Source organism: Ranitomeya imitator, chromosome 3 (assembly GCF_032444005.1).
Source record: "Ranitomeya imitator isolate aRanImi1 chromosome 3, aRanImi1.pri, whole genome shotgun sequence".
Classification (NCBI taxonomy): Eukaryota; Metazoa; Chordata; class Amphibia; order Anura; family Dendrobatidae; genus Ranitomeya; species Ranitomeya imitator.
In genome coordinates this window covers 847,447,455-847,459,022 of record NC_091284.1, presented here as the reverse complement: position 1 = coordinate 847,459,022, position 11,568 = coordinate 847,447,455, and the positions used below count along the sequence as shown (strand labels likewise).

Here is an 11,568-nt window from a genome sequence, read left to right as displayed (position 1 = left end):
ATGCTTGGAGTAGCAAAATCAACAGTTGGGTACATTCTGAGAAAAAAGGAATTGACTGGTGAGCTTGGGAACTCAAAAAGGCCTGGGCGTCCACGGATGACAACAGTGGTGGATGATCGCCGCATACTTAATTTGGTGAAGAAGAACCCGTTCACAACATCAACTGAAGTCCAGAACACTCTCGGTGAAGTAGGTGTATCTGTCTCTAAGTCAACAGTAAAGAGAAGACTCCATGACAGTAAATACAAAGGGTTAACATCTAGATGCAAACCATTCATCAATATCAAAAATAGACAGAAAAACACCTCAAGAAGCCAGCTCAGTTCTGGAAAAGTATTCTATGGACAGATGAGACAAAGATCAACCTGTACCAGAATGATGGGAAGAAAAAAGTTTGGAGAAGAAAGGGAACGGCACATGATCCAAGGCACACCACATCCTCTGTAAAACATGGTGGAGGCAACGTGATGGCATGGGCATGCATGGCTTTCAATGGCACTGGGTCACTTGTGTTTATTGATGACATAAGAGCAGACAAGAGTAGCCGGATGAATTCTGAAGTGTACCGGGATATACTTTCAGCCCAGATTCAGCCAAATGCTGCAAAGTTGATTGGACGGCGCTTCATAGTACAGATGGACAATGACCCCAAGCATACAGCCAAAGCTACCCAGGAGTTCATGAGTGCCAAAAAGTGGAACATTCTGCAATGGCCAAGTCAATCTCCAGATCTAAACCCAATTGAGCATGCATTTCACTTGCTCAAATCCAGACTTAAGACGGAAAGACCCACAAACAAGCAAGACCTGAAGGCTGCGGCTGTAAAGGCCTGGCAAAGCATTAAGAAGGAGGAAACCCAGCGTTTGGTGATGTCCATGGGTTCCAGACTTAAGGCAGTGATTGCCTCCAAAGGATTTGCAACAAAATATTGAAAATAAAAATATTTTGTTTGGGTTATGTTTATTTGTCCAATTACTTTTGACCTCCTAAAATGTGGAGTGTTTGTAAAGAAATGTGTACAATTCCTACATTTTCTATCAGATATTTTTGTTCAACCCTTCAAATTAAACGTTACAATCTGCACTTGAATTCTGTTGTAGAGGTTTCATTTCAAATCCAATGTGGTGGCATGCAGAGCCCAACTCGCGAAAATTGTGTCACTGTCCAAATATTTCTGGCCCTAACTGTATACATATATAGACATATAGAGTGCGGAATCTTACCACTTTCAGGGGCATCATGTTCAATTCAGTTTGAGCACAACTGCATAGAAGAGGGCTCGCTGCTGTGCTGACACAGGGTGGAGTAGGGTGAACACGACCAGCTGCTGCACTCTGAGAGAGGTGCAGGCAGAAATGTTACGATGGATTGAGAAAGATACGGTGTGCTTGGTATGTAAGATCAGTCATCCCAACTCTAGGGGGTAAACAAATGGAAGTTCTACGACCGGAGACCCGTATGACAACACTTGCCACTTTGAGGGAGGAGGAAGAATCAGAAGGTGCGGTTGATGGGGTGAATGGTGGTTGGCGAGGCCCTAACCCTAGTCTGCATTTTATCACAGTGATATTCCCAGATTAAATGCATGTTGATCACGCATGTGCCAGTTCATGCTTGTAGTACTTAAATTATTGCATTTTTTTATCTCTACTATGTTATTTTTTTTTTAAAGTTGGCAGATAGCATGATTTTTAACATTTTTACCAGTCCAAGCTAGGCAACTGCAACCTCCGAATGCTGCTAGCCACTGCCAGAGTTGGGGCTCAGGATGCATTGGTTGTCGTGGTTGCATAAAACTCTTGTGTCTGCTGTAAGCCCAACATAACCTCCTCATCTACCTCCTCCTCCTTTGCTGAGCTACTCAGCTGCATGCCTCTGGGTTTACACCAAGTTTATGATACCTATGAGAGGTTTTTGTCCTGATGAATAGGTCATGCAGAACATTGAAACGCGTTGACTTGTAAAACCTGTACTATTAAACTCCTTTGATTTTACCTCGGCCATCGAGTTTTTATCAGCAGCGCAATTCATTGACACCACCTTTTGCACATCATTTTTCCTGTGGTTTTGGGATCCATGGCAGATGAAATAGGGACCAGAGGGGTAAGTTGAGGTGGCTATGTGGTGTCATGCTGGGCAGGATGGGCTGCGCATCTGCTGATGTAAAAGTGGGGGAGTAGACTTGCTGTCAAAATTAGAAAATTGGCAACGCTTTGCCAAGTGACAGTGGTGTGTGGTGAGGGGGCGAGGACAGAATGGGTAGGCACCCCTTACTAAGATGATACCTGCGAGAGCTTCCAGCTGGGGTCGGGGAGCTCTCTCTCTCAGGATGGGAACGCCACCGACCTCTGTGATGCCCCATAGCTGCTGAAGGGGAGTTGGCGCTGGGACGGGGAGATCAGCTGTCGGTGGGGGAAGGGAAGCAGAAACCGATTGCTAAAGGTTTGAAATCACCGGGACAGGAAAATGAGCGCTGAACCCCGGGATGAGGGCTTGAAGCCACTGCTCACATTCCTGTGCTGCTCTAACAAGCAGGACCTCAATGAGAGGGTCTACCATCCTTGTCCTTTGGACATTGCTTGGACCTGAACAGTGGGAAGAGGAGGAGACAGGCTCAGTGCCCACTTTAAATACTAGGAAGGGGCTGTACTAGCCCATTCCGATTTCTATTGGCCCAACAGGAGCAATAACCACCCTGGCTACAGGGGTGGGTGAGAAGGCACTGGTCTGCACCTATAACAAAAGCTGGGGATGGGCACCTCCTTATTTAGTACAATGCCTGCCACACAAGGCCTATTGCCATCTACCCTTATTAGTAAAACACAGCAACATAATATGGTATGGGCAAACATTTTCATCTTCGTTCCTTTAATCTATGAGCCATAATCCACTCCTCCTCTTCCAACGACTGCGTGAGATCGCCCTGATAGCCTTAGGCAGCATCTTCTCCCCCTGGCAGTGGCTGTTGCTGGTTATTCTGCATTGTGACAACAGATAAATGAAGGCTCATGTGAGCTTAAATCAACTACATTTCTATCAGACTGTAAAAACAGTAAAGAACTAAGAGTTATAAAGTAGATTCATAAGTAATGCCGGCCTCATCACTGTGAGCAGACCAATCCAGCACACCAGAGGTTACAGCCTAATGTGGAACCACGGCGCGCGTCCTGGCCGGGGGCCGATGCTCCTCGGTGAGTGCATTATATTATAGATTATCATTTGTTTTAGATGATACCTTATGGGTGAGACACGTCGCACCCACTCCTCTGATTGGATGACTACAAATATTTAAGGACTGAGCAGTTGTTATAACATTTCTTTCTGGAGCAGAAGGACTATGGCAGCTTCCGTGAGTGGGTTTGGGCTGTGGGCTTTGTTTATGGCATGTGTTAGATGATTGGGGTATATCTGAACCTTCCGCTCCTTATCTAGCTACCATCCCTCTACAATGGTGGGTGACTGTGTAAGAGATGAGCATCCACCATGGTTCCAGACAAGATATTTAGCTCTGTATTTCCTTCGCTTCCACCATTTTAGATGTTCAACAACTGGTGGTAAAACTTCACTGTATATAATAAGGAGCAGAAGCTTCCACAAAACGTTCTGCAGTTTCGTATCTGATTTTATAGTGTTTTGTTCAGCAGTTGGGAGTGATATAAGGGTAGCGGTGGTTTTTTGTGTAGGACTCAGTTCTGCCATACTGTACATGTAGATTCCTCACATGATTGTGTTAACTGTTCATTCTCTCCATTTTATGTCTTCTGCTATGCAGGGGGTGGTCATGATGAATCTCAACTTGCAACCAGGTCACTGTGTGGAGGTTAAGGGCTTCATTCCCCCGGACAGCAAATGGTAGCACAGCTTTTATCTGTTTAAGGCCTCCGTTAGACATCCATAAATCACTCCTATCTTCTCTTTGTGATTTTTCATGGATAAAACATGTACCAATTAAAGTCTAGGGAGCTGTTCATATGTCCATGATTTTTTGACCACAAAAAATGAAAGCAACAAGACGACTCGTGATCAGCTCATTTACAAGTAGCTGTTTACAGGGTCTCGGCACTCCGAAAGGAGCTGGCTCGCCTCCATAGCTTACCATGCACACGCTGTGAAATATCGGCAGCATAAATTGCCAGGAGTTGCATATTTGAGATTTGCATCATGCAAGTACTTAGGGTTCTCTAAGTACTAAAATATGTCCTATGCTTTCCCTAAACCTGAGCTGAGTGTACCAGGTTACCTTACAAGGAATCTGTCACCTACTTTATATATATATATATATATATATATATATATAAGCTGCGGCCACCGCCATTAGGAGCTGCACTGCTGTAGATAAGCCCCCGATGTATCCTTAAAGATAAGAATAACAAGTTAGATTATACTCACCCAGGGGTGATCTTGGTCCGATGAGCGCCGCGGTCCGAGTCCGGCGCCTCCCATCTTCATGCAATGACGTCCTCTTCCGTGCTTCCTGTCGCGGCTCCTTAGGGTTAGGGCAGGCGCTGGGCTTCTCGTACCTTTCCTGGCGCCTGCGCACTGCAGTACTTTGCTCTGCCCTCAACAGGACAAATCAGTACGCCTGTGCAGGAGCCGCGACAGGAAGCAAGGAACAGGACGTCATCGCATAAAGATGGGAGGCGTCGGACCCGGATCGCGACGTCCATTGGACCCGGACCGCACCGGACCGCCCCTGGGTGAGTATAATTAACTTGTTATTCTTATGTTTCAGGTTACATCGGGGGCTTATCTACTGCATTACAGAATGCATTACACAATGCTGGAGATAAGCCCCTGATGGGGGTGGCCGAAGCTTATATACGAAAAAGTAGGTGACAGATTCCCTTTAAGCATTACCAATACAGCACCCACACAGCAGCATCAGTACCTATAACACTCTATGCATTTAACATTATACAATAAAAAACGCAATAAAACAGCATGTTAATATTCCCACAACAATTGTTGTCTTCAGGGGCAGGTGTACGACAGTCCCATTCGCTCCCTTACAAATTGACAGCATGGAGGACACCACACAGTAGTACTGAGCAATGTAACTGTGAAACTATCTCTAGCTCTGCCTGTCTGTGCTCGCTTTATCACTTTACCCTTTATCCCTCCTCCCAACTCCCCTCTTCATAGAATGTAATGGGATATATAACCTGACACCCCACTTCATACAGTGGTCAGAATTGTAAAATTCGGCTTGGTCATTAAGGTCAAAATTGGCTAGGTAACTAAAAGTTTAACCTACAAGAAGAGTCAACATTTCTGACTCTTGACCAACAAGAAAAACACACATAAATTCAAAAGTCAACAAATAGATAAGTCAATGACTCCTGGTTTACTGAAAATATCCAGACATGATGGGATTCTAATCAACCTTCTCCTCTGATCAGTGACAGTCCACAGCATGTCTTTAAGCACAGATGCGAATGTAAGAGGTCTTCACCTTTATGACAACAAAACTTTGTATCATCTAGTTTGCCCAGAGCATGACCATGTTCCTTGCAAATAAATTCCACATGTAATCGAGGAGAAACAACTCGTATCCATTGGGTCCACACATGGCATCCTCTGCATGCCGTAGTTCCTGGATTAAGTCCCATTCAATCCATGGAAACTGGCACAGGTCCTGTAGTGGCCATTTCTTGTTGCAGTTATGAGTCCACTCTGGTCCTCTTCCCAAGCCAGAGTTGATGGGGTTGGACATAGTTGCATCCGAAACCTGCTGAGCATGCCTCATCAGTGGTCTGCAGGGTCTGTCTAAATGCCTCCCTGGTTGTGGAGCCCTGGATGGGGTCTGAGAAAACCAGTCCCTGCAACTCCCCTGGATCTGCCAGGCTAAGTAGTATCCCACTGCTGCCACCATAATGTGGAGACACGAGGGGTCAGTGGGTGCCAGGCCCAGATTGCTAATCTGCCCAGCCAGGCTGATGCCCGGTGGGTTGGCGGCTCTGTAATACAAAGTGGGCCACCACCACCAGCCATTGAAAATCAGGGGTGGGGAACCTTGACAATGCTACAGTGGCAGCCGGCCGTTTAACCCCCTAGTGCATGCAGCGTTCATTACAGAATGCTGCGAACACACGAATGATGACGTCATTGTGGTGGTCGAGGTTAGCGCCGGGGTGGTCGGATTTAGTGCCAAGGTGGGCGGGGTTAGCGCCCAATGCTCTCCCGCTCTCCTGTGCTGGAAGAGGAGCTGCTACCAGAGAGTCCAGAGCAATCTCTGTGCTGGCAGCTCAGTGCCTGTTCTGCTGGTGATCTGTGCCCCTCAGCTATGTGCCCCAATATAATCTCTGTGCCCACATGTGATCTCTGTGCCCCCCAACTATATGCCTCCCTGTGATCTCTCTGCCTCCCAGCTATGTGCCCCCATGTGATCTCTGTGCCCCCCTGTAATCTCTGTGGCCCCAACGTTGTGCCCCCCCTGTGATCTCTGTGCCTGATAGCTATATATCCCCCTGTGATCCCTGTGCCCCCCAGCTATGTGCTCCCTGTGATCTGTTCCCCCTGTGATCTCTCGGCCCCCAACTATATGCCCCCTGTGAGTTCTGTACTCTCCAGCTATATGCCCCCCTGTAATTTCTGTGCCCCCAGCTATATGCACCCCTGTGATCTCTGTGGCTCCCAGCTTTCTGCCCCTGTGATCCCTGTTCCCCCCTGCTATGTACCCCCTGTGATATTTGTGCCCCCAGCTATATGCACCCCTGTGATCTCTTTGGCTCCCAGCTTTCTGCCCCCTGTGACCCCTGTGATATTTGTGCCCCCATGTGATCTCTGAGCCCTTCCGTGATCTCTGTACCCTCCAGCTATGTGCCTTCCTGTGATTTCTGTGCCCCCTGTATTCTTTGTACCCCCCAGTGATCTCTTTGCCCCCTGTGATCTTCGTGCTACCCCCCAGTGATCTCTGTGTCCCCCCGGTGATCTATGTACCTTCTTGGCGATGCCTGTCCCCCCAGTGCTGTATATCCCCCTTTTTTGTTTCCTGCTCTACTCACTGTCCGAACCAGGGACCCGCTCCTGTGCACGCCCGAGGATGGACGCCCCTCAGCTGTTCATTTTCCCCCCATCTCAGTGACCTGGGGGTGTCCTAATATGGAAACTTGTTTTATGTATGTGCAGCACTTGCATTATCACCCTGGTACTGTATATAAACTGCTGTGTATACATTATAAAGATGATGCTGCGACTCCGCTGTATATACATTATATAGGTGATATTGGCTGCTAAATCTATGTATAATCACTGTATCACCTATATAATGCAGGATTCACTAAACCATCTTAGACGGATGTCTGTCCAGCCTCTGTGTGAAGACTTCCATTGAAGGAGAACTCACCACCTCTTGTGCAGCCTGTTTTACTCATTGATCACCCTGGCAAAAAGTTTTTTTTCTAGTATCTAATCTGTATCTTCTCCCTTTCAGTTTCAGTGATCCCACTACACTGTGACGGCCCTTCAGATATTTATAGACATCTATTAAGTCTCCTCTTAGCCTTCTCTTTTGCAAGCTAAACATATTCTTGTGTATAAAGGGATGTCTTCTAATTTTTAGGTTTTCAATAAATTTGGGAAAAAATGCTTCAACTATTCTCATTCACTTCAACGCTCGTTTTGACCATCAGGGAGACATCCAAAAGATAGTATGCAATTCCCTGGAGGAAAATGCGTGGGGAACTGAACAAAGAGAAGATTTCTTTCCCTTCCAGCAAGGGTCAGAAACCACGGTGAGAGACTGAATACTTTTTGGGGAGAGCATTTTTATATTTGTACTACATATATGAGGTGGATCCTGGGTTTATGATCATTTTCAGCTCTTGTCGGGTTAGAAGGCATTAGGCTCAGTATATATTTCATCAGAACCTTATGTTTGGCAAATACATTGTTAAAAACTATATATATATTCCACTGGCGCTAGACACAAGGTTCTTTGGGGGTTCTAGGTGCCTGTTTGGGTGACAACAACCACCTGTTGTCAAGAAGTAAAAATTAGAATAAAAATAGTGAAAGTCCAGTCGCTGGTAAAGCAAATCCGCAAGAAAAAAAAGAACGTATATCCTCACATAGAAGTATTATTATTTATTATAGCGCCATTTATTCCATGGCGCTTTACATGTGAGGAGGGGTATACATAAAAAAAACAAGTACAATAATCTTGAACAATACAAGTCACAACTGGTACAGGAGGAGAGAGGACCCTGCCCGCGAGGGCTCACAATCTACAAGGGATGGGTGAGGATACAGCAGGTGAGGACCCTGCCCGCGAGGGCTCACAGTCTACAAGGGATGGGTGAGGATACAGGAGGAGAGAGGACCCTGCCCGCGAGGGCTCACAATCTACAAGGGATGGGTGAGGATACAGCAGGTGAGGACCCTGCCCGCGAGGGCTCACAGTCTACAAGGGATGGGTGAGGATACAGGAGGAGAGAGGAACCTGCCCGCGAGGGCTCACAGTCTACAAGGGATGGGTGAGGATACAGCAGGTGAGGACCCTGCCCGCGAGGGCTCACAATCTACAAGGGATGGGTGAGGATACAGGAAGAGAGAGGACCCTGCCCGCGAGGGCTCACAGTCTACAAGGGATGGGTGAGGATACAGCAGGTGAGGACCCTGCCCGCGAGGGCTCACAGTCTACAAGGGATGGGTGAGGATACAGCAGGTGAGGACCCTGCCCGCGAGGGCTCACAGTCTACAAGGGATGGGTGAGGATACAGGAGGAGAGAGGACCCTGCCCGCGAGGGCTCACAGTCTACAAGGGATGGGTGAGGATACAGCAGGTGAGGACCCTGCCCGCGAGGGCTCACAGTCTACAAGGGATGGGTGAGGATACAGCAGGTGAGGACCCTGCCCGCGAGGGCTCACAATCTACAAGGGATGGGTGAGGATACAGGAAGAGAGAGGACCCTGCCCGCGAGGGCTCACAGTCTACAAGGGATGGGTGAGGATACAGCAGGTGAGGACCCTGCCCGCGAGGGCTCACAATCTACAAGGGATGGGTGAGGATACAGCAGGTGAGGACCCTGCCCGCGAGGGCTCACAATCTACAAGGGATGGGTGAGGATACAGCAGGTGAGGACCCTGCCCGCGAGGGCTCACAATCTACAAGGGATGGGTGAGGATACAGCAGGTGAGGACCCTGCCCGCGAGGGCTCACAGTCTACAAGGGATAGGTGAGGGTACAGGAGGAGAGAGGACCCTGCCCGCGAGGGCTCACAATCTACAAGGGATGGGTGAGAATACAGGAGGAGAGAGGACCCTGCCCGCGAGGGCTCACAATCTACAAGGGATGGGTGAGGATACAGGAGGAGAGAGGACCCTGCCCGCGAGGGGCTCACAATCTACAAGGGATGGGTGAGGATACAGTAGGTGAGGACCCTGCCCGCGAGAGCTCACAATCTACAAGGGATGGGTGAGGATACAGGAGGAGAGAGGACCCTGCCCGCGAGGGCTCACAATCTACAAGGGATGGGTGAGGATACAGGAGGAGAGAGGACCCTGCCCGCGAGGGCTCACAGTCTACAAGGGATGGGTGAGGATACAGGAGGAGAGAGGACCCTGCCCGCGAAGGCTCACAATCTACAAGGGATGGGTGAGGATACAGCAGGTGAGGACCCTGCCTGCGAGGGCTCACAATCTACAAGGGATGGGTGAGGATACAGGAGGAGAGAGGACCCTGCCCGCGAAGGCTCACAATCTACAAGAGATGGGTGAGGATACAGGAGGAGAGAGGACCCTGCCCGTGAGGGCTCACAATCTACAAGGGATGGGTGAGAATACAGGAGGAGAGAGGACCCTGCCCGCGAGGGCTCACAATCTACAAGGGATGGGTGAGGATACAGGAGGAGAGAGGACCCTGCCCGCGAGGGCTCACAGTCTACAAGGGATGGGTGAGGATACAGTAGGTGAGGACCCTGCCCGCGAGAGCTCACAATCTACAAGGGATGGGTGAGGATACAGGAGGAGAGAGGACCCTGCCCGCGAGGGCTCACAGTCTACAAGGGATGGGTGAGGATACAGGAGGAGAGAGGACCCTGCCCGCGAAGGCTCACAATCTACAAGGGATGGGTGAGGATACAGCAGGTGAGGACCCTGCCTGCGAGGGCTCACAATCTACAAGGGATGGGTGAGGATACAGGAGGAGAGAGGACCCTGCCCGCGACAGCTCACAATCTACAAGGGATGGGTGAGGATACAGGAGGAGAGAGGACCCTGCCCGCGAGGGCTCACAATCTACAAGGGATGGGTGAGGATACAGGAGGAGAGAGGACCCTGCCCACGAGGGCTCACAATCTACAAGGGATGGGTGAGGATACAGGAGGAGAGAGGACCCTGCCCGCGAGGGCTCACAATCTACAAAGGATGGGTGAGAATACAGGAGGAGAGAGGACCCTGCCCGCGAAGGCTCACAATCTACAAGGGATAGGTGAGGATACAGGAGGAGAGAGGACCCTGCCCACGAGGGCTCACAATCTACAAGGGATGGGTGAGGATACAGGAGGAGAGAGGACCCTGCCCACGAGGGCTCACAATCTACAAGGGATGGGTGAAGATACAATATGTGAGGGTAGAGCTGGTCATGCAGCGGTTTGGTCGATCGGTGGTTACTGCAGGTTGTAGGCTTGTCGGAAGAGGTGGGTCTTCAGGTTCTTTTTGAAGGTTTCGATGGTAGGCGAGAGTCTGATGTGTTGTGGTAGAGAGTTCCAGAGTATGGGTGATGCGCGAGAGAAATCTTGTATGCGATTGTGGGAAGAGGAGATAAGAGGGGAGTAGAGAAGGAGATCTTGTGAGGATCGGAGGTTGTGTGTAGGTAAGGACCGGGAGACGAGGTCACAGATGTATGGAGGAGACAGGTTGTGGATGGCTTTGTATGTCATGATTAGGGTTTTGTACTGGAGTCTCTGGGTAATGGGGAGCCAGTGAAGGGATTGACAGAGGGGAGAGGCCGGGGAATAGCGGGGGGACAGGTGGATTAGTCGGGCAGCTGAGTTTAGAATAGATTGGAGGGGTGCGAGAGTGTTAGAGGGGAGGCCACAGAGCAGGGGTTTACAGTAGTCGAGGCGGGAGATGATGAGGGCATGGATTAGGGTTTTTGCAGATTCTTGGTTCAGGAATGTACGGATGCGTGAAATATTTTTGAGTTGAAGGCGGCAGGAAGTGGAAAGGGCTTGGATATGTGGTTTGAAGGAGAGATCAGCGTCAATGATTACCCCTAGGCAGCGAGCTTGTGGGACTGGGTAGAATTGGCAGCCGTTTACTGTAATGGATAGGTTCGTTGGGGAGGTCGTGTGAGATGGGGGAAAGATGATGAATTCTGTTTTGTCCATGTTAAGTTTCAGAAATCTAGCGGAGAAGAAGGATGAAATAGTGGATAGACATTGAGGGATTCTGGTTAGTAGGGAGGTGATATCTGGTCCAGAGATGTAGATCTGTGTGTCATCAGCATAGAGATGATACTGAAAATCGTGAGATTCTATGAGCTGTCCCAGGCCAAAGGTGTAAATGGAGAAGAGCAGGGGCCCTAGAACTGAACCTTGCGGGACTCCAACAGATAGGGGGCGAGGT

General features: G+C 49.2%; 1 protein-coding gene across 3 annotated transcripts in view; it reads left to right on the top strand.

Annotated features, from left to right (window-relative positions):
- Positions 1 to 3,050: 3,050 nt before the first annotated feature.
- Positions 3,051 to 11,568, top strand: part of LOC138671458 (galectin-1-like) — a 34,936-nt gene continuing 26,418 nt past the window's right edge. The window contains exons 1-3 of one of the 3 annotated variants that reach the window (XM_069759641.1): positions 3,073 to 3,191; positions 3,773 to 3,852; positions 7,562 to 7,733. In XM_069759641.1, the coding sequence (XP_069615742.1) occupies positions 3,782 to 3,852; positions 7,562 to 7,733 (243 nt within the window). In that variant the 5' untranslated portion in view covers positions 3,073 to 3,191; positions 3,773 to 3,781. Of the gene's footprint in view, positions 3,192 to 3,235; positions 3,350 to 3,772; positions 3,853 to 7,561; positions 7,734 to 11,568 lie in introns of those variants that run through there. The other 2 variants (XM_069759640.1, XM_069759638.1) reach the window with 2 other exon arrangements.